Below are 24,251 nucleotides of genomic sequence, written 5' to 3'. Positions count from 1 at the left end.
ACCCGAGAAAAACAGAAAAAAAAAAACGAGAAAAAAACAGTCATTCCCGGTCGTTACAAAACATAGTCTTTCGTGATTCTCCGTGCCATGCTGTGTGCATAACATCCACCAGTCAATGCGGCCAAAGCGGATACATATACGAGCAATGAAAATGAGAGAAAGAAGAGGTGTCTAAGGAAACAAAAGCAATGGCGTAAGGACAGAGCAGGTAATGCTGACGACGACCAGAAACCCATATGCGCTACTCTCATTCCCGCCTGTTCGTCCCGATTCCAGAGACGAACAGTACTAGTAGGGGCTTGGCCTGTCTTGTCGACAGAAAGATCGACTAACTTGTCTCGCCATATTCCGTGTGCACCCTCTCGAGAGCACAGTGGAAACAGAGAGAAGCGCCGGTGATCTGGTCAAAATGAGTAGACTGACACAAAGACAGATGAACAATACAACATTCAAAATCAAAAGAAAAAACAAGAATGAAAGAAATAGTGGAAAGAGAAGCCGAAAAGGATAGTCAAGAAAAAAAAAATCAAAAAAAAAATCAAGAAACAAGTAAGACACCATAAGCCAATAGAAGTAAATGCGCAAAGGCAACGACCTTTTCTACTCGGCAAAGATGCCCAGCAGCTCCTCGGCATACGTATCCAGCTCGATGATGCGGAAGTGCTGGGATCCCTTCTTCTGCCGCCGCTCCAGCTCGCGCCAGGCCTTGGAGATGCCCGACGTCCACGAGACCAGCTCGACTCGCCAGCCGTGGCTCATTGCCCGCTCCACATGGCGCAGAAAGCCGTCAGAAAACTCGGCCTCGGCCGCGTCGCCTGTTGCCAGCACAATCGTGCCCGCCTTGTGGTCCAGCACGCTGTGGCACATCTTGAGCTGCAGGATCTCGTCCACGGCCTGCTCGCCCATCCGGCTCGGTCCCGAGCTCTTCTCCTCCCGCGCAGACTCCTCCGATCCGGATTCGTTGTACACCGTCGTTCCTCGTTCCCCGCCGCTCTTCTGCCGCTTGTGCTGGCCATTCCGCTTCCGCGGAGACTGCGGCGTCGTCGGCGTCCCGGCCGTCACCGTCTGCCGCGACACTCGGCTGAGGATGTTCATCTCGTAGCCCAGCGCCTCGGCTTCGTCCATGTACTGCGGCCAGTCTGATCGCTTACCGCTGTCGTGCACCGACCCGGCCGTCACCTTGCGCGCCGCCGGCCGGCCGCGCTCGATGATCCGTGCAAGCGCGTGGAAGAAAAAGGGCGGCATGACTGCCAGCCGCTTTCCCGGCGGCATATTACGCAGCGCCCGCATGCGCATGTAAAACCCAATCACAATGTTGGACAGGTCCACAAACACATGTATCGGCTTGCCGCCCGGCTTCTTCCGTATCGCGCTGTCAATGTCGTATTCGCGCTGCAGCTTTGTCTCCACAATCGCCATCTTCTGCTGGCTAGACGCCCAATATAGCGGGTTGATCATATCGTCGACCGTGCCCATAGGTAAGCCACGGCCATGCTGCGGAATGGAGGGGATCACAACCGGGGCAAATGACGACATGGGGCTGTAGAGGGAAAAGTGTTTGAACAATCCGCCGTAGTCTTGCTCATGTGTAAAGGAGGGTGTTGTTTTGTATGTTGGAGTCGCCATCAGAACAGGCGACAATAATGAGGGCAGGAAAGGCGGACTGCGGGGATTCAGATCGGGCAGCCTCTGATCTTTCTTGCTGCCGACACGGCCGGTACGCTTGGCTTTGATCCGCTCGGCCTTCATGCGCTCGGCTTTGATGCGCTCCGCCTTGAGGAGCTCGGCCTTGACCCGGGCTTTGATGCTGCGCTCGACTTTCTTGCGCTCTGTCCTGGTGCGTTCAGCCCTGATGCCGTCGTCACTAATGTCGGCATCAGCACCGGTATCGGTACCAGTGTACCCACCAGTATCGACACCGTCATGTTCATCTCCATCTTCATCCTCATCCTCGCTGTCGCTGCCATATTTCGTAGATGAAATGCCCGCTGCTGCCACCTCTGCAAAGTCGAGGCCTCCAAAGAGTCCGCCAACGGCCAAGCCACGGGCAACAATCTCCTTATTTTTAGCTGCTACAGCGCTGTCGACAGATTCGACAGACGTCGAAGTGTCATCAAGCTCAGAGTCGGTCAGCGTTCGGTCGGAGGTGTCATCGTCGCTCTGGCTGCTGCCAAGGCCGTTCCAGACGTCAAAGATGGAGGCAAAGTCGCCGAGCTTCGGGGAGGGATGGTTGGCAGGAGAGCAAGCTCGAGGAGCTAGATGCTCGTCGTGTTGTAAAATATCAAACATGGCGAATGCGTGGCTGTAAACTTCATCTCGGCGGCTCGCAGCGCGCTACTCGTTTGTCACGACAAGGTGCGTTGCGGTGTGGCCGCAGGCAGAAGACGTAAAGCTCAATCCACAACAGTGAAACAGGAAAAAATAAGACTTTTGCACAAGCTGTTAGTGGTGCAAGAATGTGGTCGAACAGAAAAACGAAAACTACTAAAGGGAGATTGCAGCATATGGACAGCGACCGGTATCGTAGGGCAGCCACGATCGGGCACATATGGGCAGGCGCCACTTATTAGTCACAGGCATCCAATGAACAGCCTAAAACAACGCCAGCGGCAAATTGACAGCTCCGGATTATCAGCGATCCGGTATTCCCAATTTGCGACTCCCGATCGACGATTGCTTGAGTCAGCTTCTGATTGCCCCTCCACGCAAAAAAAAAAAATGCGCAGCAGTATAACTCCGTTCGTGCTAGCTGAAACTGCCTGTTCCAGGCGCCAGCCTCTGAAACAGAATTGTAGGAGTGGAGGGCTTGCTATGGTTCCCTTAGACACCACCCCAATACCCCCGCTTCTAGCTTTATAGCGCCCGCTGCTAGTTACTTGACCTCTGTTCAGGATGTTGCTGTCGTCATGGACGACTGCAGTTGTAATATACGAACGTATGCACCGTCATTCCGCCGGCACTGCCACGGATCTATTGATTTCTAACCGGTTCTTTCTGTGCAAAACGTACGAACGTGGCGGATTGGAGGCCGTGGGAACAGCATCACGTGATACACATAGTTGGTTAGGCCACCACACTATTCGTTGCCCGGCCTCGTTGTTGCCGTCGTTGTTTGCCTCTGTTACAAATTGCCGTAGCTTCCTCAAACAGATTTCCACAACCCCTCCGTTTTCGCCCTACTGAACTTCCCTGTCGCCCCAAAGTGCCGCTTCAGAACTCGCATCCTTTTTTCTCTTCTCAACTCGAAGGCTTGCCGTACATCAGGGCACACTTTCGTCCAAAATGTGAGAGTGCCCGCCCGCTCTGCCTCGGCAGCTGCTGCATGTGCTGACAAGAGGGAAAGGCAAATCACAGTGACATTAGCAGACCAGAGCAACGAGGACGATGTCGGGCTCCTCTTCCTGGAGGTGTTTCCTGAGATGACGATTGAGGCTCTCCAGAGTTCGATCCAGGCCGAGACGGAGGTCGAGCCGAAGAACCAGTACCTCTACCACAACGGCCAGCTCATCACCGACGACTCGCAGACGCTGCGGGACCTGAATGTCACCAATGGCGACATGCTGGCGATGCACGACCGCCGGAAAGGCAACGCAAGAGGTGGCGGTGGCGAGGGATCGCAGCAGCAGCAGCAGCAGCAGCAGCAGCTTCAGCGCCAACAACGAGAGCAACAAGCAACGGGTGCAGGCGGCAGTGGGGCACAGCGTCGCCGACCGGGCGATCCAGACCCCGAGATGATTCGGCTACAGATCCTAGGTGACCCTCGGCTGCGAGAAGAGGCACTGCGGCAGCAGCCACAGCTGGCGACGGTGCTGGACGACCCGCAGCGGTTTGCGCAATTCTTTGCAGACAACTACGAGCGCGATCGGAGGGAACAGCAGGAGCGGCAGCGGCAGATTGCGCAGCTGAACGCGGACCCATTCGACATTGAGGCACAGTCGCGGATTGAGGAGATTATCCGTCAGGAGCGGGTGATGGAGAATCTGCAGAATGCCATGGAGCACAACCCAGAAGGTAGGCTTGGTGGGCTGTCTTGTCTTTGCGTCTGTAGAGCTTCCTGCTGACCCTGGCGTGTGCAGTGTTTGGCAGGGTACATCTGCTCTATGTGGACGTGGAGGTGAACGGCCACAAGGTCAAGGCGCTGGTGGACTCGGGGGCACAGGCAACGATCATGTCGCCGTCCTGCGCGGAGGCGTGCGGCATCATGCGGCTGGTCGACAAGCGGTTTGCGGGCGTGGCGCGGGGTGTCGGCACGGCTACGATCATCGGACGCGTACACTCAGCGCAGATCAAGATCGGCAGCCTCTTCTTGCCGTGCAGCTTCACGGTCATGGAGGGCAAGGCGGTCGAGCTGCTTCTGGGCCTGGACATGCTGAAGCGTCACCAGGCGTGCATCGATCTGGTCAAGGACCGGCTGATCATCCAGGGCGTTGAGATTCCCTTTTTAGGAGAAGCTGACATTCCCAAGGAGTCGGAGGAGGCTCTCACACAGGAACCAACCATCCCAGGACCCAGCGGAACAACGATCGGCCAGCGGTCGGGAGCTGTGTCGGGGACGGCGTCGGGGTCAGAAGGCGAGGAACCGGCAGCAACGGCAGCAACAGTAGCACAAGCACAAGCAGGTCCAACGGGGGCTACATCCTCAGCAACGTCCGCGCCGGCACGAGCAGTACAGCCAGCACAGTTACCAGGGCCAGCAGGGCCAACAGGAGCAGCAACGGCAGCAGGACCTGGCCAGACGACATCTTTCCCGGAAGAGGCGGTTCAGCAGCTCATGGCGCTCGGCTTTCCACGCTCGGCGGCCGAGCAGTCGCTGCAGGCCACAGGAGGCAATGTGGAGTACGCGGCCAGCCTGCTGTTCCAAGGCTGAGGCAGACAGACGGGAGCAAAGGCAGTAAGCGGAAGGAGAACAGTCAGGCGCATACTTAAAAGGCGGAGGCGGCGGCGATAATGAGCACGGATGCATACAAGGGGGCATAGCAGGGTTGATGGGATTGGCCGTGACTAGTATCATTGATTTTGTCTTTTTCCATCCAATACACTTCTCTTTACTATAGAAAAGACCCATCTGAGCGATCTCTCTCACATACACGCCACACCCTCTCCATCTCACCGCAGCTTGTAGACGCACGGCTTGAGGATCTTGGCCTCGAAGGCGGGGTCTTCCATGGCCTCCTCGGGCGAGAGGTTGGTGCTGTCGAGGAACTTGGGCTTCTTTCTGGCGGCGTCGCCGGTGCCTGGAGCGGCCAGCTTGCCGACGACAGCCGGGGCAGCCTTGAGGAAGCGCATCCGGACAAACATCTTGTTGTCGAGGTCGACGGCGGGCGACTTGGCAGCGGCAGCGGGCGAGCCTTCGGCATCGGCCGAGCCGGCGCCGGTGTCATCGAGGACGAAGCCGCGACGCCGGAGCGCATTGACAAACGACGAAACGTCCGTAGTCGCGCCGCCGGCCTCGTCCCAGCCGTCGACCTCGGCGAGAGCAGCCGCGACAGCCTCAGGGTCGTCCTCGTCGGCCTTTTCGTTCCTACCGGCCTTGCCGTTCTTCCCTCCTCCGCCAAGACCACCACGGCCGGCCGTTTTGCGCCGGTAGCCCACGCTGTGCGAGACGGGAGCTCCGGCACCGCGCTTCTTGAGGCCAGCCCGCAGCTCGGCCGCACCGGCAAACCGGCTCTTGATCTCGGCCACCCACAGCTCGCCTTTCCAGCGGAGCACCCGGTACGCCTCCTCGACAAAGTCGAGCCAGTTGGTGCCCATCAGTGCCAGACAGAACACCACAATATCGGCCGTGTCCGCCGGCAGCGGTAGGTTGGCCGCGTCAGCTGCTGCCGTGACGTGTCGGTTGGCTGGATCCGCGTGCAAATCATAGCTCCGCACCTGCACGCGCAGTCGGTCAGCCGTCGGTGCCAGCGATGCCGCCAGCTGTGCATCGCCACAGCCCACGTCGACAATGTGGCAAGTGCCACGGGTCCGCGGCAGCGTGTCGCCGAGACCGGTCGCATTGGCGTTGCCGCGCCGAAACATGGGCGCCTTTTTGCCGCCCTTGCCCCCGTTCACGGCCTTGCCCGCACGTCGCCGCACCTCCTCGACAAACGTGTCGACCGGATTCGACGGCCACACGGCCACCTGCTGCCGGAAGCCCTCGTGGTAGGCCTGGAACATGTCCGGGGCCTCGGCAAACAACCGCAGCGCCTCCTTCGACGGCCGCGTGTACAGCGTCTCGTTGAGGTGCCGGAACCGCGCTGACACCAGCTTCGCCCGCATCGACGCCTGCAGCGGCGTCAGCTTCGACGCCGGCGCTGTGCTCTTCGTCGTCGTCGCCAGTGCCGAAGACGTCTGTGCGGCTTCTGCTGCTACTTCTGCTGTCCTGGCCTGTTTCTGCTTCTGCTGCTTCTGCTGCTTCTGCTGCTTCTGCTGCTGCTGCTGCTCCTTCTTGGCGGGCGACTGGCCGGCTTGGTCCACAGACGGCCCCTTGGCCACTGCCTTTTCTTTGTTGTCGCCGCCCTTTTGTGCCTTCTTTCCCTTCTTCTCCTGTGGCTGCTGCTGCTCTTTGGCTGCTGCTGGCTTTTCCTCTGCACCCTTGACAGACACCGGTGCTGTCGCCGTTCGCTCCTTTGCTTCCCTGGCCGGCTTGTCCTGTGCCTTTGGTGCTTTCTTTGTTGGCTCTGCTACCGCTACTGCTGATGCCTTCTCCTCGACCGATTCCTTGCTGACTGCTGTCTTTTCGCCCTTTTTGGCTTTCTTTGCCGGGGGCTGCTGCACCGCATCCGGCTGCTGGACTGCCTCGGGCTGCTTGGCCTCGCTGCTGTCCTGCTCCGCTGCCGCCGTCTCGGCCTTTTTTCCCTGTCTCTTCTTCTTCTCAATCACCCGCTCCCAAAGGTCCGCCACATTGTCGTCGGTGACCTTGGGCCCACGGCCTGGCCGCTTGCGCTTCTTGCTTGGCCCGTCACCCGGCGCTGCATCCGTTGCCGAGGGCGGTGCAACCGCTGGCTGGTCAGCAGGCGCAAGCTTCACCGTCTCCGCCCGCAGCTTGTCGGCTGACAACGTCCATCCTGGAACGGCAAACATTGTATGTCTCGATTTTGGTGGGCTTTTCGTTTGCTCGAGAAAATGCTCGATCGGCCGTCGCTCCTGCCCATTGTTTTTTTTACAAGAAAAAAAAAGCCTGGACCCACAAGCAAGTGCCCAATGCATGAGAACCAGTCGATAACCACCTGCTAGCACTATCTTAGCGCATGTACAAAGCACATCAGAAGTTTTCCCATGCTCACCAACAGCCGAACAGGTCGTACGGACTACTTCGTTCGAAACAGGCAAACAGTCCGTGTTGGCTGCTCTGTTCATGTTGCTCTTCGGTTCCTTCGTCGTCTCTTTGTCTTCGGACTCCTTCCGTCCGTATTGCGCTTCCTTCGAGTATCAGACATGTGTCTGACGCCAGGAGCAGATCTCGGCTGGCCTGCTTAGTCATCCCCGATGGACCTCACGTCCTGCAGCAGCAACAAGCCCAGTCTGCCCGAGCACAGCGCCGGCCACAGGCCACAGCACTGTTCTGGTGGCACGGCAGTGTTGCTGGGGGTCTTTTCGCTCCTCCGTTTCCCACCTGGAGTCTGCATCCATCCTCTGCTGATGACCCTAGTGCAACCCAAATAAGCCGGCCGCTGCACAGCAGCTTTTCCGCGTCGTGGCCGTCGGCGCGGAAGACGAGCCGGCTCCCTCGCAAAGGAATCCACAGTCCGTCCGTTCCACAGCGCTTCTTCCTTCTCGTGTCACCTTGCGCCTGCTGGATCCTCGATCTTCGCCCTCCCCTCGCGCTCTCGCCATCTTCGTCACCTCGTATCTTAGTTGTCCACTCCATCTCAGCTGGCCAGCCACTATAACACTATAACCATGTCCCCAATAGCGCTAAAACGGCCACTAGGACTCTTGGGCCCACCATCTGCCCCGCCAATCCTGCCATTGGCCTGCCAGTGCCCACTGAACAGCGCTGTATCTGGCTTGCTCCCGGCACAACCATGTGTCGGACGATCGGGAGTGCCGGCTTGTGGCTCCTCGTCGCTCCTTGTGGCCCACGCTTTTCCCCTTCTGTCGTCCGTAACCACTCCCCGATGCATTATCTTCTGAACCGGCTCATCTAGGCTCCTTGTCCATGGAAGATACATAACCCTGCTCTCGCTCTTCCTATCTCTCCTGTCTTAGTCTTGGTCTCTCTTCTGTCTGCGGCCACGTTTTGCTGCTCCCGTTTCTGTCCCGCCTCCTCCTCTCTTCTTTCCAGGGCCCCGAATTCGGGACTAATTGCAGAATTAGCAGCAAATCTGCACCTCCATTGACAACTCTGCCAGATATCAGGCCACTTTCCCCCACCCTCTTGCTTGAGCCTCACAGCTGCATCTCCGGCATCTAGGAACAGCCGCTCCAATCTCACAGTCCGCTTTACCTACCATCTCTGTCTTCCGCCCAGCTACCACAGCTGCTGTATCTATTAGCTAGCCAGGATCCGGTACAAGTGTATTGTATGTACGACAGACAAAGTCGCCCATCGGCCCCTTAACTCATCCCAGCAGCTGTCCTACTGTCCCCTACGTCCGCCTCTGTTGTCTTGATCTGCCATGTGTAGGAAAGCAGCAACAGCAGCAAAAGTATAGCGTACGAAGTCAATTAGTACAAAGCTCCCGTATTAAACCACATTGGACATCATCACCTCAGCCCATAGAAGAGAGCAGCCTGTATTGCCCATTTTCCCTCGCCTGTTTTCTGTGGTTGCACACAGCCGTAGCCACCTGCGTCTTTTCCCTTTCTAGCCGCCTGCCTTATCGAGGCCTGTCCACAGTCTCTGCCGAGAAGGTTGAGAAAGAGAAACCAGAGAAAAAGCCCAGAGAAACAACAGCGACAACGTGGAAGGACAGAGTTGTCATAGCGCGTGCCTGCACACTGCTTGTGTTGCTGGCTTTTATTCTGCTCGGCACACCCGAACCGTTCCTTCCTCTGCCATTCCCCTTTTCCCCCTCTCCCCCACTTGTCCATAAGAACTGCTTCTACTTTTTCTATCATCTCGTCTTGCTCTCACCTCACTTTTCTCTCATATTGTTCTTTGATGATAGCCTCCACCTTTCCTTTGTCAATCAATGTGCTTGCTCCTCCTCTCTGTCCCCCCTCTTCCCTTTCCCTTCCTATTCCTACCGCCGTACTAAATCGAAACAGCCGGCTAGCATTACTCTGGAAAGGCAGCTGTTCTCCTAGAGACGCGACAACCAGACGCACTCACCTCACATCGAGGCCAGCCTGAAAGAACCACAACAAAGCATCTGCGCCCCTTCCCCACACTATGGATACGGAAAGCCGACATCCTGAGGCCAACCCGGACACCAACCCCTGTGACTCGGCTCCGGATGACACTGATCCTGCTCCCAAGAAGTCCGCAATCAAGAAGAGAACAAAAACTGGCTGCTACAGTGAGCCTGGTCCCATACACCTTTAGCCCATTCTCCCGCTAACTGCTTCCAAAGCATGCCGAAGAAGGCGGATCAAATGCGATGAAGGAAAACCGAGATGCAACAATTGCATCAAATCGAAGAGACAATGCGAAGGTTATAATCAGCGAGTCATATTCAAGGACCCTATGGGCACCTTTCACCCGAACCAGATCGGCCCCATGCCCTTCCAGAGTGCTTCAGCCCACCACTTGCTCGCCAGCCAGCAAGGCTCCTTCGCCAGCCAGAACCCCAGGGCAATCTCGCAAGGCTCCCTGCCGTTCATCGCGCCGCGGCCGCCTTTGATGAACGACGTCGCCCAGTACCAGCACCAGCTTCCTCATCATCCCAGTATGCCCCCACGACAACATCCCCTTCACATGCAAGGCATTCCCGCCGGCCACGAACTCCATTTTATCCCGCCAGGACATGCACAGCCCATGGCCCCGATGCCCATGTCCTATGCACCTTCGGCCCAGCCTGATTCTCATGGACATGCATCCTTTGCGCAGGTCTGGGAGCCTCAGCCGCCCCTGACTGGCCATGGCGGTTCCTACGATGACTCTGGCTTCTTGCCCTCCGTCGACTATGGTGGCCCTTTGACCGTGCCTATAGCGGTGCCTACGCCCGCACTTGTACCTGCTGTCGGGTGGTCGTCCGATGGGAACTATGATGTTATCGACTTTCCTCCGGTCCCACGATCGCATGATTACACACGAGTCTTTGAGAGAGGCAATGCAGAATACTCAGCTCAATCGGCTATGCATTCGGAAGAGGGTTATTGGTACTCGGACGACGATGCATCCATGGGTGATTCTGAAGACGAAGAGGCAACAGACCAAATGGAACACGTACAGGCAAACGATCTGGGTGTAATTGTTGCAAGACGTCTGCCAAACCGTCCGTTCGACGCCTTTGGCACTCAGCTGCGCACCTTTTCCAACTTTGCCGACGCAAATGTCTTGGCCGATTACGTCCCATCGTCGCTGAACTCGCCCCTGACTGATGCTCGCACAGCCTCTGTCTTTTGGTACTTTGTTAATGTCACAGGACCAAGCATGTCTCTCTTTGAGCGCTATCCCGTTGATCCCTCCCCCATTTTTGAAGGGCGCCCTGTACCTCGCTCAAGACAGCACATTTGGACATGTAGGACTCTGTATTTTTTTTCTCTATTCTCTTTTCTCTTTTCTCTATTTTTTTAGGGTTTTCTTGGTTCTGTGTCTTCTTCTTTTCCATAGACTTGCTGACCTGGAATTAGATACCTTCCCTACCATCGCGCTTAACCACCCGGCTTTGCTTCAAGCCATGCTGGCGTTGGGCAGTTTGCATATGGCCAAGCTCCAAGGCATTCCCGCCACTGCTTCGATGAAGCACTACCATCTGAGCTTGCGAAGGATTGCCCGCAACTACCAAAGCACATCTCGCCGTGTACAACCTGCCACGCTTGCCGCCACTATGCTTCTAGGCTTCTATGAAGTCTGGAACTCGGACCACGACAAGTGGTGCAAGCATATGTGGGGAGCGCGGGCTATCCTGAGGGAAATTCCTCTCCGGGAGATGACCAAGAAGATGATTGCCCTTAAGCGGAAGCGTCGCCAGGCCCTCTATCAGGGCAGCTTGGACCACGACTCAACGATGCCCGAAGACGGCATCGTTGCCGACAAGGATATTGATCTAGTCGACTCGGTTATTGTGTCTCAACTCTCTGGATTGCCCGTAGGCTACGACCAAGATGAAGACGTGACCTCTTCCTCGTTTCACAATAGACGATCTACTTCTTGGACCACCCCTGACGCCTATACGGAGAAAGATATAAAAACATATCACATCCTCAGTGACTTATTCTGGTGGTATGCGAAGATGGACGTATACCAGAGCATATTGGGAGGAACGCGGCTCCTGTAGGTTTCAGCCTCTTCTTTTTGCCATCTTTCCTCTTGCCTCTGGACTAGTCTTTCGTCCGAGCGTCTTCTAACCGAGACGCCACTGCTCAATAGGATGGAATACAAGTGCTGGACCCAATGCGCCCCTCGTGCCCCTATCAACAGGATCGACGCCTTGTGAGTGCCGGATAGCCGAGCAGAACTTCTTGGCGCCATGGCTGACCACTCAGATACGGCACGTATGACCATCTCATGCTGCTTCTTGGTCGGATATGTGACTTTTCCAGTCACGACCAGGACCGTAAGCGCCAAGCGAGGTGGCCAGACGGGCCACCGGGACCTCGGGGCCAAGGCCAGTCGCCGCCACCTTTCATCGGCATGATGCCTTCGACGGGCAATATAACTATCCCCAAAGGCTTCAGCCCTCCGCGGGAACAGAGCCCTGAAAGCGACAGTCAGGAAGAGATGGACTTTGATGCAAGCACGACGGCAGCACTTTGCAAATGGGAAAGCATCAAGCAGACACTTGAACATTTCCGGGCTCAATTGGGTCCCGACTTTGAGCCTTTAGGTCCGGAATACGAGCCTCCAGCAAGTAGTCCCTTTGGCCTGGTGCTGAAGTACCGCACATATGGAATTGCGAGCATCTGGATGAACTACTACATGGGAATGATTGTGCTGCACCGCTGCCATCCATCAATGCCTCACATAGCCATGGCCGCGGCTGCCATGGCCGGGCGCCAGACAGCACCGTATGCCAACCAGATTGGCCGCATCATTGCGGGACTCACCGTCGAAGATCTTAACACCATGGTGCACGTGAGCACTCTTCTCGGCGCCGTCTCCATCGAGAGCTCATTCCCGCTGTTTGTGGCGGCCGTTCAGGTACTTCATCAATCTTCCGCTTCTGTCTTCTTTACGCTGATATTGTACAGTTTCAGGATACGGCGCAGAGACACTGGACGGTTCGACAGATGCACAATGTCGCTCGGTTGACAGGCTTTCAGTCTGCCCGTCATATCGCTACCGGCTGCGAGACATGCTGGACGAAAGCTGCCAGCATGGGTCGCGGGCCGCCATACGAACCGCCCACAGACGTTGCGGAGGTTCCCCAGTCCATCTGGAATCGGCCAAAGAGAATTGTGGATCGGATTCGCGAGCTTGAGGAAGAAGACGAGGAGCTGGTCTTGTCTGCCACCGAGCGATCCCGTTACGCCGTGGGATTACTAAGCATGGAGTCAGACCTCGAGAAGCTGAAGCTAAGCGACAAGGCTTAGACGGTGGAGGGAGCTGACAACCACGAAGGAAACAAAATGCTGTAGACAGTGATAACACAAGCGTAATGTGAGCATCGTACTTAGTTTCTTTATTTGATACGCCCTGTACACAGTACATACACAAGCACACCACCTTCGCTAGACCACTGCTCTCCGTCTTCATCGGCTTCCAGGCGGCTTAGTTTGCTGGTAGCCGGGCGACGACAGCGGCCATTTCTTCGTCGGTGTATAACCGGAAGCCTTTTTCTTTTGTGACACTGGCCAGCTGAACGTTCTTCTCGTCCAGCTTCTCCTCCATGACCTGCTTGAGCGTCTTGAGGACGAGAGTCTCGGCGTCGGCGAGGGTGAGAGACTGTAAGGTCAGCCGGGGGTAGAGGCGGAGAGGGAGGGGAAGGGTAAAGGGAAAAGGGAAAGGGAAAGGGAAAGATTAGGCAGAGGCAGAAACACTATCAGACCTTGTGATACTCGTTCTGCAGCTCGGCCTGGGCGCCCTCGGAGCCGGAGCCGATGGCTTTTGCGTCGTAGCGGTAAAAGGTGCCGCTGGGTTCGGCGTGATAGAGGGCGGGGCCGCCCTCCTTGCCGTCGGGGCCAATGTCGGAGTCGTAGCCAGCGATGAGCAGGGCGACGCCGAAGGGGCGGCTCATGATGCTGTCCTCGCCGTCGGCGGACTCGCCGAAGCGCAGGGCGAGATCGCAGATGGCCTGGGTGCAGCTCTCGACGCTCAGCGGCTCGGCGTAGTTGAACGCGTGGCTCTGACACTCGACGCGGGCGTGCTCGACCATGCTGCGGGCGTCGGCCTGCAGGCCGCTCATGGCGCAGCCAATGTGGCGGTCAATTTCGACAATCTTCTCGACCGAGCTGACCTCCATCAGCGTCGACGTCACGCGCTTCTCCACGCCCAGGATGACGCCCTCGGCGGTGGCGACGCCGATGGCGGTGCTTCCGAGCTTGATAGCCTCGAGCGAGTACTCGACCTGGAAGAGCCGGCCTTCGGGGGAGAAGGTGCTGTGGATTTTGGGTCAGCGCGTTGGGGGGAATGGAGAAAGGATGTAGGATGCAGGATGCAGGATGCAGGGTTCGATGCGAAGTCGATGCGGCTCCAGCTGTTCACGTACTTGATACCCCGATCTGTCGGCGATATCGTCAGTCAGCGAGAGCAATGCGCAAGGAGGACAGCCAGAGAGCGATGCAAAGAAGGACGAAACAAGAAGCTGACCATATTCCGATCTTGCCATAAACATGTTGGCGGTTGGATGAGGGGAAGAAGGCCTGGAACGGCAGTGCGGTTCGTTTCAGGTCCTGGCTGTCTCGTTATGTCTGTCGTTCTTCTCGGTCGCAAACGTATGGGTCGCTGTCGTCTTGGACCAGTTGTCGCCTGTTGAATCGAAAGAAGCTGTTGGCGCGGCTTCTCATCGTCTCCAGGCAAACAGACGGCCTACGCAGCTTTTCGAGCTTTTGGGGTAGCTAAAAAGTGGAACCATTGGTCAACTGTGCGACCATGCCGAACGTGGCGTAGCGTGTATCCGCGTGTGAAGGAGGGGGACTCGAATTGAACGCGCCTTCCGTCTGGAGCGGCGCGACTTCTTGCCCTGTCGAAGAGGGAATTCCAAGATAAAAGAGTGTTTGTTCTCTGCAGAAACACGCAAGCGAACCGACTTGTGCATTTGCGTGCAGTCCACGACCTTGGACAATGTCGTCGACGGCCGGCAGGGCGCAATACAACAGCAGTCATGCAAACAGCAACGCCAGCGGAGGCGAGCAGCGGCCAGAGGGCACGCGATCGCGGATGAGCCAAGCCCAGAGCAGCGTGCACAGCAGCTTTCGAAGCGGCGAGCGTCCGGATGGCAAGTACCGAGAGGCACCGCCCCAGGTCAGCTACGCAAGCACGGCGCACAAGCGGACGGCCTCTGGCAATCCACGGACGGCCGGCCGGCCGCCAGCAGGAGGGGGTGGAGGAGCTCGAGCGGGCACGCCTTCGGGGGCACCCGAACACGGTGGAGAAAGACGGACAGAAAGGACGGTGATCACGACGAGGGACATGCTAGTGTCGCGAGCGCGAAGTTCGGAGCGACGGGGGTCAGCGGCCGGGGCGACCAAAGAGAGCAGGGCAGCCGCAGCAGCAGCAGCAGCAGCAGCCACGGCAGCCCTTCACAAGACACTCGATGGACGAGGACGAGAGGCGACATCGGCAGCGATGGCAGCAGCAGCAGCAGCAGCTCCGGCAGCAGAGGCAGCGGTGCCGTGGAACCCTGAAGCGATGCTGCTGCCGCACACGTCAGCACCGCTAGCGTCGCGCATATCAGTACCACCGCTGGCAGCTCAGATGCCAGCCAGCCTGCAACCGAGACCACTGAGCAGCATGACGCTGGAGCAGCAGGAAGCGGCAATGCTGGATGATTTGCTGGGGGTGTTTATGGGGTGCGAGGGCCAGTACATCCGGTTTGGCACGGGCTACGACCCGCATGAGGAGCGAGACCGGTTGTCGGGGCCACCGTGGCGGATTTTGGGGGGGCTGGACCCGAGCCTGCAGGACCTGACGGTGGTGATGCTGCGGTCGGCGACGCACTACGTGGCGTTGGAGGCGTTTGTGGACGTGCAGAGCCGGGAGGGGTTCGGGCTGGTGAACCACGCGCTGTGCGCAGCAGTGCGGCGATTTCTGCAGGACTACGTGGTGCTGATCGCGCAGCTGGAGACACAGTTCCTGACGGACACGGGTTTCACGCTGCATGTGCTGAACATGCACATGCTGCCGACGAGCCAGATGATGCTGCAGCTGTACGCTCTGGCGCACGAGCTGCTGAAGAAGAACGCGCTGCTGGACGACGACGACGAGTCGGAGGTATCGAGTGACGACGGGGCAGACGACTATGACAAGATCATCAACCAGCTGCGCGATGGCGGCGAGCTGGTGCCGGGCAACGCGACGACCAAGAAGATCTGCAAGGGCGGGGCGGTTTTGGAGACGATCACGCGGCGGCTGGAGGCGATGTCGGGCGACCCGGCAGCACGCGCGCTGCTGACGGCCCTGCTACGTGAAGCCAGCCGGCCGTACATGGTGATGCTCAACGAGTGGCTGCACCACGGCGGGATCAGCGACCCGCACGGCGAGTTCCTGGTCAAGGAGCAGAAGAGCATCCGGCGTGAGGTGCTCAAAAACGACTACACGGACGAATACTGGGACCGACGATACACGCTGCGCGACAAGGACGTGCCATCGCAGCTGGCGGGAGCGATCAAGGATAAGGTGCTGCTGGCGGGCAAGTACCTCAATGTGGTGCGCGAGTGTGGCGGCGTGGACACGAGCAAGCAGGTGATGGACGTGCCGACGTCTTTTGACGACAGCCGCTTCCTGGACAACATCAACACGGCATACGGCCACGCGAACGGATCGCTACTGCAGCTGCTGCTGACGACACACGCGTTGCCGGCACGACTGCGCTCGCTCAAGCACTACTTCTTTCTCGACCCTGCCGACTACTTTAGCTATTTTCTCGAGCTCGGCCACAACGAGCTGCGCAAGCGGAGCATCCGGGCAGTCAACACGGGCAAGCTGCAGTCGCTGCTGGACCTGGTGCTACGGCAGCCCGGCAGTGCCGTCTCGCTGGACCCGTTCAAGGAGGACGTCAAGGTCGAGATGAACGAGACGACGCTGGTGCAGGCGCTGCAGCGCGTCGTCAACATCACCGGCATTGACCAGGGCGAGGTGCTGCAGCTGTCGATGTTGGCGGCCGGCGGGAGCGGGAGCATGGACGCGAGCGGCAGCGGTGGTGGTGGTGGCAGCAGCAGCAGTTCCGGCGAAGCCGATGGTTACGCGTCGCTGCAGCTCGACTATGCCGTGCCGTTTCCGGTCTCGCTCGTGATCAGCCGCAAGACCATTTGGCGGTACCAGGCGCTCTTCCGGTTCCTGCTGTCACTGCACCATCTCGGGTCGCAACTGACGACGACGTGGCAGGCCCAGATGGGCGAGCTCGCCTGGTTCCACCGGTCCTCGTCACGCGATGTGGCCGCATGGAAGCGCCGATTGTGGACGCTGCGGGCGCGCATGCTCGTGTTTGTGCAGCAGCTGCTGGCCTTTTGCACAGCCGAGGTGATCGAGCCGAACTGGCAGGCCCTCATGTCGCGGCTCGGCGGCGGTGACGGTCAGCCGGCCGCGCTGCCTGGCCGCACGGTCGATGAACTGATGCAGGACCACGTCGACTTTCTCGACACCTGTTTGAAGGAGTGCATGCTGACTAATAGCAAGCTGCTGAAGGTGGGTTGTGTTTGTGTTTGTGTTGTGTTCTGTGTTCTGTGTTCCCTCTAACGTTGTCAGATCCACGCAAAACTGATGCAGACCTGTTTCTCGTTTGTCAACTTTGCCAGCTACCTGACCCGCAACATGGACAAGATCGACCGCGACCTTGCCGGTCCTGCTCAACCCAAAGACGCCACACCGGCCCAGTGGGCAGCCTTCCAGCAGATGCAGGCCCAGCGACAGCCCGACACAGCAGCGGGTGCGTCGACGGCCACCAGCGCCAGCGCCGCGGCAGACGAGGAGACGCGCAGCCTGGTGGAGCGGCTGGCCAAATACGAGCACCACTTTGGACGCAACCTGCAGGTACTGCTAGACGCGCTTAATCACTACGCGGCGACGGAGACAGTGGTGCTGCTGAGCCTCTGCGCGCGGCTCAGCACGGCCAATCAGGGGTCGGAGTACTCGGGGCTGCGGCACGAGGAGGAGCTGCTATGAGGGTGAGGCAGGGTGGACTGGCGTTATGGTTATGATGAATGATTCCCGGAGAGAGTAGAACCCGCTTAAGCGAGTATTCAGTTAAGGGAGCTGGCAACGGGCGGCACTGGCCTTAGTAATAGCAGCCGGGATTAACAAATCAGAAGTGGGTCCAATTACGATGCTCGTCCAAGCGGGAAGCAGCTCCGTAATGCATCGTCTCCTTTTTGGCAATGCCACAATAACACGCTTCTGGCCACAAGACCAGCAGCCCGACGCGAGCCCGACATCAAGCGACGTCGAGACCCACCGATCAGCAGACACGAGCAAACGAGCAGAACAGAACGGACGTATCTCTGGGACAGTGCGATTGTGTTTGGAATCATCTTGTATACCTCCCTTGCAGACGAGCTTCCATCCTATCTTGATTCAAACTCGATTGCTTGTGCAGGCGACACGGACGTGATACCTGTACAGCTGTACCTACCTCGCAGACAGAGCCAAGTCAAGGCCAGCCATACACCGGGGCCGTGCTTGGACGATGCCGCCGACGTGACCAAGGACAGCCACCACAGCACCGATCGAGCAAAAGGCGCGCGATGCAGCGGCCACGGGGACCGACGACGGGGTACGAGCGGCTAACGCAAGCGGAGCGATTCTCGGACGAGTCGGACGATGAGGGCAACGAGGCGTTGGGGGCGAGCTTCGCGTCGCTGCAGGCGGGCGAGGGGCCGCGCTATGGTGCGCAGGCGATGATGGGGGAGGCCATGGCGTCATCGCTGCCGTCGACGGGGATGGGAATGGGGCTGCTGCCGGTGGCGTCATCGTCGTCGCGGCGGCGGCGGGCGAACTCGGGCGTGGACCTGAAGGCGATCAACGCGCGGCTGGAGCGATGGGCGGACGAGATCGCGGCCAAGTTCAAGCGCAGCAAGCGGCGATCGGGCGCGGACGAAGACGAAGACGAGCGTCTAGAGATCCACTACTCAGTCTTCCAAGCGCCCGAGGGCGTGCGGCCGGTCACGGCCGAGAGCCTGGCCGCATCGGCTGCCGACGGCGACCACATGTCCAAGGCGCAGTTCGAGGCGATCGTCGACAGCGTACGGACAGCCATCAGCCAGGGCATGCACCCGCGGATGATCGCACAGGGATCCTCGGGCAGCTACTTTGCTCGCAACCTGGACGGCAAGGTCGTGGGCGTGTTCAAGCCCAAGGACGAGGAGCCCTATGCGGCTGGCAACCCGAAGTGGAACAAGTGGATCCACCGCAACCTCTTTCCCTGCTGCTTCGGTCGCGCCTGTCTGATTCCCAACCTGTCTTATGTCAGCGAGGCGGCTGCATACGTGCTGGACGCCCAGCTGCGCACCCACATGGTCCCCTACACCGACGTCGTCTATCTCGCGTCCCGCTCGTTCCACTACCCCTTCTGGGACCGCTACGCCCATTCGCGTGGCGGCAAAGCCCTGCCGCCAAAGCCTGGCAGCTTTCAGGTCTTCCTCACCGGCTTCAAGGACGCCAACATCTTTCTGCGCGAGCACCCGTGGCCCGACCAGTATCTTTCGGGCTTCCGTACCGGAAGGCGGCATGGCGGTCCTGGCAGCGGTCGCCGGCCTCGCTGGGCTGACAACTGCCGTCCAGCCTCTCGAGCCAGTCGCTCACGCAACGGCACGCCGTCTGGTCGAGATGCAGGCGCTAATGGCAGCACCAGCAACGGCGACAGCGGCTACGACGACGGCTATAGCGACTACGATGAAGGCGCGCCGCCTAGCCCTGAGCAGATGCTCTCGCCCGACAACTTTGTCTGGACGGAGCCGCTCAAGGCCGCCTTTCGCGAGGAGCTCGAGAAACTCGTCATCCTCGACTACATTATGCGCAACACCGATCGCGGCCTGGACAACTGGATGATCAAGGTCGACTGGTCCACGCAGGCCGTGTCCATCGCGTCGGAGCCGATGCATCTGCACATGGAGACTGGCGGCGGCGGCAACGGAGCGACGGCCAGCGACGACGACAACGACAATGACGACAACGGCAGCAACCATAGATCGCGGCCGGTGGACCTGTCCCAACGGGCGGCACGTGACACACGATCACGTGCTCCATATCCGTCATACCGGGCGCAGCAGCCGATGCAGGCGGCCAGTCCGGCCGACAGCACGGGTCTGCCCAAGATCACGGTCGGGGCGATTGACAACTCGCTTTCGTGGCCGTGGAAGCACCCGGATGCGTGGCGGAGCTTTCCGTTTGGCTGGCTGTTTTTGCCGGTCGACCTGATCGGCCGGCCATTCTCGCAGAAGACGCGGGAACACTTCTTGCCGCTGCTGACGTCGACGGCGTGGTGGTCGCAGACGCAGCTGGCGCTGCGGCGCATCTTCATGATGGATCCAGACTTCCAGGAGCGCATGTTTGCGCGGCAGATGGCGGTAATGAAGGGCCAGGCGTGGAACGTGGTGGAAACACTGAAGACGACCGACCACGGACCGCTGGAACTGACGCGGCGTGCCAAAGTGTGCGTGTGGGACGACCTGGTGGAGGTGCCGATTGCGGTGCCGATGCGGGCGACGAGTTCCGAGATGCGCCGTCGTGCCGAGTCTGAGATTGCCCGGGCGATGGAGGAGGAGATGGACATTGGGTCAGCAGGAGGAGGTGGAAGCAGTTCTGGCGACGTGACCAAAGGAACACATCGAGGTGTGGGTGGTGGCGGTGGCTCGGACGATGATCTCCTGCTGGGCAACACGTCGCCGCTGCCCCAGGCGACGCCGGCCGCACGACTACCACGGCCAGGCCGCTTTGAGCTGACCAAAGAGACCGAGGAAGAGGGAGAGGGCAACAGCGCTGCCACGGGCTCGACGGCGACAGCGTCCCGACAGAACGGCTCTGCCCGGGCGGCCGCCCTGAATCTCTACGCACCCGGCCGGCACGAGCGGCGGTACAGCTACGCGACAGCGGGGACGGCGCTCCATGTCGGCGGGCCACTACCGAATCCGTTTGGCCAGACGCACGGACGGGCTTCGTCGGTCGACGGCTACGTGTATGACGAGGATGTCGAGGGCGACCTTGGATACGCGGCGGCCGAGGGGATGGAGAACAACCGTCGACGGGTGATTGTGGAGCGTCTGGAGCCGGTCAAGAGCAAGAACCCGGTCTTCACATGGTGTTGAGGGGGGTGGGGAGAGAAGAGAGGGAGAGAAGAGGGAGAGAAGAGAGGGAAGGAAAGGAAAGATGAGAGAGACGAGAGATGAGAGATGAGAGACGAGAGACGAGAAAGGGGAGAGGACGAGAGGACGAGAAGAACGAAGACAAAGAACGAAGAACGAAGACGAGGTACATTTTTCTTTTCCTGTTTTTTACGCCTTTCCTATCTCTGTACACGTCCTCCTGTCTTCTGGTTTTCCCGTTGGATGCACAAAATACACACGTAGAGAGGACAGCATTCCATATTCTGCATGTAGACTACCGGCTACAGGTCCGGATCGCTATTGCGCAGTTGTGCCTCGCCGTGAAGAGATGAGACGCGACTGGCGATGATCTGCTCTTCAGCCCACAAATCATCAAACACACCCTTCTTCCTACCGGCCAGCCGGGTCGGACGGTGCGAATACGAGTATCGCAGGCTTGAGGGCCGCAGAACGTACTCGTATAGCGGAAGAAGGAAAAGATGGACGGAAATGACGGCCGATTACAAAGTCTCGACAAAAACGGTACACAGCAGAACTCCATCTTCTCCGGACATCGGAATCACGCTGTAAAGCTGACAAAGCACTCCGCCAACAGCGACCCGACACGGCGGAAATGACCGTTCAGGGGCGAACCTGCTCGCTGGGATGGCCTCTGGAAGTCTCCTTCTCCCCTATTGTTTCCGCCCTGGTCGTGCCTTCTCCTTTCTTCATCAGGGGCCGCCCTTACATAAGACGATTGCATGCGTCGTAGTACTCCGTACTCGCAAGTACATAGTAGCATCTACCATACAAAAACCCTCCTCTTCTGCCGCGTCTTCTCCTCCTTCTCTTTTCAAACTAGTGCTTTGCCCATCCCAATGCATGCAGCCAACCATGTCACCGCAATCTCCCCCTCCCCCAGCAGCCCTTCCCGGCGCATTCGGCCCTGTACCATGTAGCCTGGCTGACGCTAGCTCGTATTACCGAACGTTAAATTGCGCCATTGCCTACGAGAGCATTGGCAAGATGCTCGGCCTTCTGAGCAAAATACATTAAAAGGCAAATACGACGTAAAAACGCTTATGGGACATTTCTACGGAGTACCACTATCCCCATGGCCTTCTCCATGACACCGCGCATCAGTAAGCTGTTGACCGAGATGAAAAGCGGGATCACTCATATGGCGGCTGTCCATCCATAATTAGCAAGTATTGCCTGTTGTCCAGACGCTTAGCCGAATCCAAGCTGCCGGGATGCTCACTCGTCCACCGTTTCCTCTCGTGACGCATGTGCTATTACGTAGCACCCTATAGTAGACCCTGTTATCTGCCATGGAGGCTTGCCCTGATTTCTGCCGCTTTCTGACGTGTCACGACCACGCGAGCCTACCGAAACCACCCTGCGCAAACTGCTTGGATTATACCAACCAGAGGCGCGGCCTGGACGGACAGCTGTCACGATGCCGAGGCACAATCTTGCCAGGTCCTTGTCGCGATGGGCAGCAGTACTTCATATCAGGAGGTGGGTTGTTTAAACCGGGGGGACCGAAGGAGGGGAGTCAACCAGCGTGCGGCGTCTGGGGCGGGAGATGTGAAAAAGGTAGGAAAATAGAATAGGGAAAAGCAAGATAAAAATAAACTGAAACGAGAAATAAAAGAGGGAGAAGAACGGCGGCCACACCAACGTGGGCCAATATCATGACGTGGAGCCGTGCCATTCGAGCGAGTCGATTTGACGAGACAGACGCAGCAGCCATACTGGAGGGCTGAGACAGCTCTGCACAGCAAGCAGGCGGAGTCTTGACCGCGTGCAAATGTACGGAGTACTCCGTACAAGTAGCCTGCATCCCGGTGGAGGCACTCGGCAGGACGAGTGTCCGCTAGGCCTGCCGCTTGTCCGCTTTTCGCATCTTGCGTTGTACTCGTATACGCGTACGCCATTCGCGTATCGATTGGCATTTGTGCATGCGCGCATCTGCGTTTTTTGCTTGGCTGGTCGCGGCAGCAGTAGTCGCAGACAGGCAGGAAACAGCCGCAGTCGTGCTGCCGACAAGACGACGCTGTCAGGTGGGAGCAAGATCAGAGAGATGCGGCTGCTCAGGGCAGCAAGTCCCAGTCGTCTGGGAAGAAAAGAGCCTGTCTGGTCTGTCTGTCTGCCAGCTCAACAATACGAGTCTGCGCCGGGCCAGACGCTCCGATTGTGTCCCATCTGCAAGTAGTACGTCGTACTCCGGTTGCCTCTTTCCACGCCCAGCACTAGTCTGAGCTACCCGTCTGCCCAGGCTTCATTTTGTCTCATGGCGTCGCGCTAACGGGCCAGGGCCGTTCGTTAGGCGGAGCAGATGCCAAATCAGAACAAGCATTGCTCGCCGTCTTGTGCCGCTGCGCTTCTGCGCTTCCTGACCAAGCTGATGTACAGAGCAGTGCTGCACTGCTGCAGCCAAGGTCCGCTTGTGGAGAGGCCCCTGGAGAAATCAGTCCTCGACCGCTATCAACTGTCTGCTCCGAGATGCTGCAATGCAATGTACCAATGATCCGCGTACTGCGACGGGCCGTTAACGAGCGTGACGATCGTTTTACTTGCGACATCGACTAGCGAATCGCACTTAGATTAGCCCGGAAAGTAATGCAAAAAGAAAAAGTAGGTAGTCCAATGGGAGGAGCAGCGATGGATGGGAGGGGGCGACACCAGTTCCACTTAGTATCGAGGCATATTTTTACACCACCGTCATAATCTGCAGACTGGCAGCCGAGTCTTGCCTCGTTGGAACAGGAGAAATCAGTACGGGTGATGCCGAACCGAAACCGAGCACTGCACAAGCAGATCAAGGCAAAACAGGGGAAACAAAGCAGCCCTTGTTCTCGGCGAGCAGAAGCTCGGTGAATGCCCGTTGCACAGCGACATAATCGGTGGCAACACCGGCTGAGCAGCAAAAGCCATTGTCATGTTGATGCCCGAGCGAGCCGGGGAACTCATTGGTCCAGTGAGCGCACGCAGGCCGGCTGCAGGCAGTCCATGCCTAATACAACCCCTGGACGGCACTCGCAAAAAGGAAATGGCGCCGCCAGGGTCGGCAAGCTGAACCGATAAAATTGCCGTACGAGCGGCATGCCCTCGCTGCCCTCTCTTCACCAGCAAGGGCGTCGTTTTGTCCTTTGGTCCTTTTCCATTACCGGCTAATGCCGTTTCAAAACGGCAACACCCTGGCGGGGCCGTGGCGGCTTTGCCCTTTGAATCCCAAGGCCATGCCCTCGGGATTTCTGGTAGGCGCTCGTCGCCTCCCTGTCCTGGCCTGTCCTCGTTCTGGGTTTGGACCTTCTCGTCCTGCTCGGAGATCCCGTGGCATCGTTGCACCACAGCATGCAACTGGCCTGCCGTTTTCGTTTCGTCTGCTGTCGAGACCCATTATTGTTCCTGGATTCGCATAACCACCGTCGCTCCTGCGCGCCAGACTCTCCTGTGCCTACCGGTTTTCTGGGTCTTTTATTATTCAATCTCCCAGGTCGAGTGCCCACATTTAAACCAGGGAGCCACAGTCATGTCCGCACCTCTCAGGCTACTCCGTCCTCGTATGTACGTGTCAACAGCAGGCCAATAGCAACGACCGGCCATCTCTCTGCAGCTTTGCAGAATGGTGGCTGTGATATGACGAGGGTGTGCTCCTAGACCAGAACAGAGGCTAAGCTCGGCATCACCTTTCCGAATTCGTCACGGCCACGAGACTAGGCTGCCTGCAGGAAACATGGTATCGGTTGAAGAAAGAGGCG

At 58.4% G+C, this 24,251-nt stretch overlaps 7 protein-coding genes across 7 annotated transcripts; 4 read left to right on the top strand and 3 right to left on the bottom strand.

The window, feature by feature from the left end:
• Positions 1-600: 600 nt before the first annotated feature.
• CMQ_6240 (uncharacterized protein) lies at positions 601-2,289 on the bottom strand (the record flags this gene model as incomplete). Its single annotated transcript, XM_014315305.1, has 1 exon — positions 601-2,289. The coding sequence occupies one exon, from the start codon at positions 2,287-2,289 to the stop codon at positions 601-603; it is 1,689 nt and encodes a 562-aa protein (XP_014170780.1).
• Positions 2,290-2,892: 603 nt separating this feature from the next.
• CMQ_5990 (DNA damage-inducible v-snare-binding protein) lies at positions 2,893-4,867 on the top strand (the record flags this gene model as incomplete). The annotated part of the gene is made up of 3 exons (XM_014315055.1): positions 2,893-2,935; positions 3,685-4,011; positions 4,077-4,867. The coding sequence occupies 3 exons, from the start codon at positions 2,893-2,895 to the stop codon at positions 4,865-4,867; spliced, it is 1,161 nt and encodes a 386-aa protein (XP_014170530.1).
• Positions 4,868-5,106: 239 nt separating this feature from the next.
• CMQ_6452 (rRNA processing protein) lies at positions 5,107-7,062 on the bottom strand (the record flags this gene model as incomplete). Its single annotated transcript, XM_014315517.1, has 1 exon — positions 5,107-7,062. The coding sequence occupies one exon, from the start codon at positions 7,060-7,062 to the stop codon at positions 5,107-5,109; it is 1,956 nt and encodes a 651-aa protein (XP_014170992.1).
• Positions 7,063-9,316: 2,254 nt separating this feature from the next.
• Positions 9,317-12,621, top strand: CMQ_6395 (c6 zinc finger domain containing protein; the record flags this gene model as incomplete). Its single annotated transcript, XM_014315460.1, has 6 exons — positions 9,317-9,443; positions 9,594-10,607; positions 10,720-11,362; positions 11,459-11,521; positions 11,632-12,229; positions 12,280-12,621. The coding sequence occupies 6 exons, from the start codon at positions 9,317-9,319 to the stop codon at positions 12,619-12,621; spliced, it is 2,787 nt and encodes a 928-aa protein (XP_014170935.1).
• Positions 12,622-12,799: 178 nt separating this feature from the next.
• CMQ_6317 (proteasome component pup2) lies at positions 12,800-13,862 on the bottom strand (the record flags this gene model as incomplete). The annotated part of the gene is made up of 4 exons (XM_014315382.1): positions 12,800-12,973; positions 13,077-13,626; positions 13,737-13,749; positions 13,838-13,862. The coding sequence occupies 4 exons, from the start codon at positions 13,860-13,862 to the stop codon at positions 12,800-12,802; spliced, it is 762 nt and encodes a 253-aa protein (XP_014170857.1).
• A 449-nt stretch (positions 13,863-14,311) lies between these two features.
• CMQ_6440 (spindle pole body component) lies at positions 14,312-17,350 on the top strand (the record flags this gene model as incomplete). The annotated part of the gene is made up of 2 exons (XM_014315505.1): positions 14,312-16,873; positions 16,934-17,350. The coding sequence occupies 2 exons, from the start codon at positions 14,312-14,314 to the stop codon at positions 17,348-17,350; spliced, it is 2,979 nt and encodes a 992-aa protein (XP_014170980.1).
• Positions 17,351-17,928: 578 nt separating this feature from the next.
• On the top strand, positions 17,929-20,487 carry CMQ_6469 (phosphatidylinositol 4-kinase type 2 subunit; the record flags this gene model as incomplete). The annotated part of the gene is made up of 1 exon (XM_014315534.1): positions 17,929-20,487. One exon carries the CDS (start codon positions 17,929-17,931, stop codon positions 20,485-20,487), a length of 2,559 nt encoding a protein of 852 aa, XP_014171009.1.
• Between the last annotated feature and the right edge of the window lie 3,764 nt (positions 20,488-24,251).

Source organism: Grosmannia clavigera, assembly GCF_000143105.1.
Source record: "Grosmannia clavigera kw1407 unplaced genomic scaffold GCSC_167, whole genome shotgun sequence".
NCBI lineage: Eukaryota > Fungi > Ascomycota > Sordariomycetes > Ophiostomatales > Ophiostomataceae > Leptographium > Leptographium clavigerum.
Note: the sequence above shows the minus strand (reverse complement) of the source record. Positions and strands in the feature narration are given on the sequence as shown.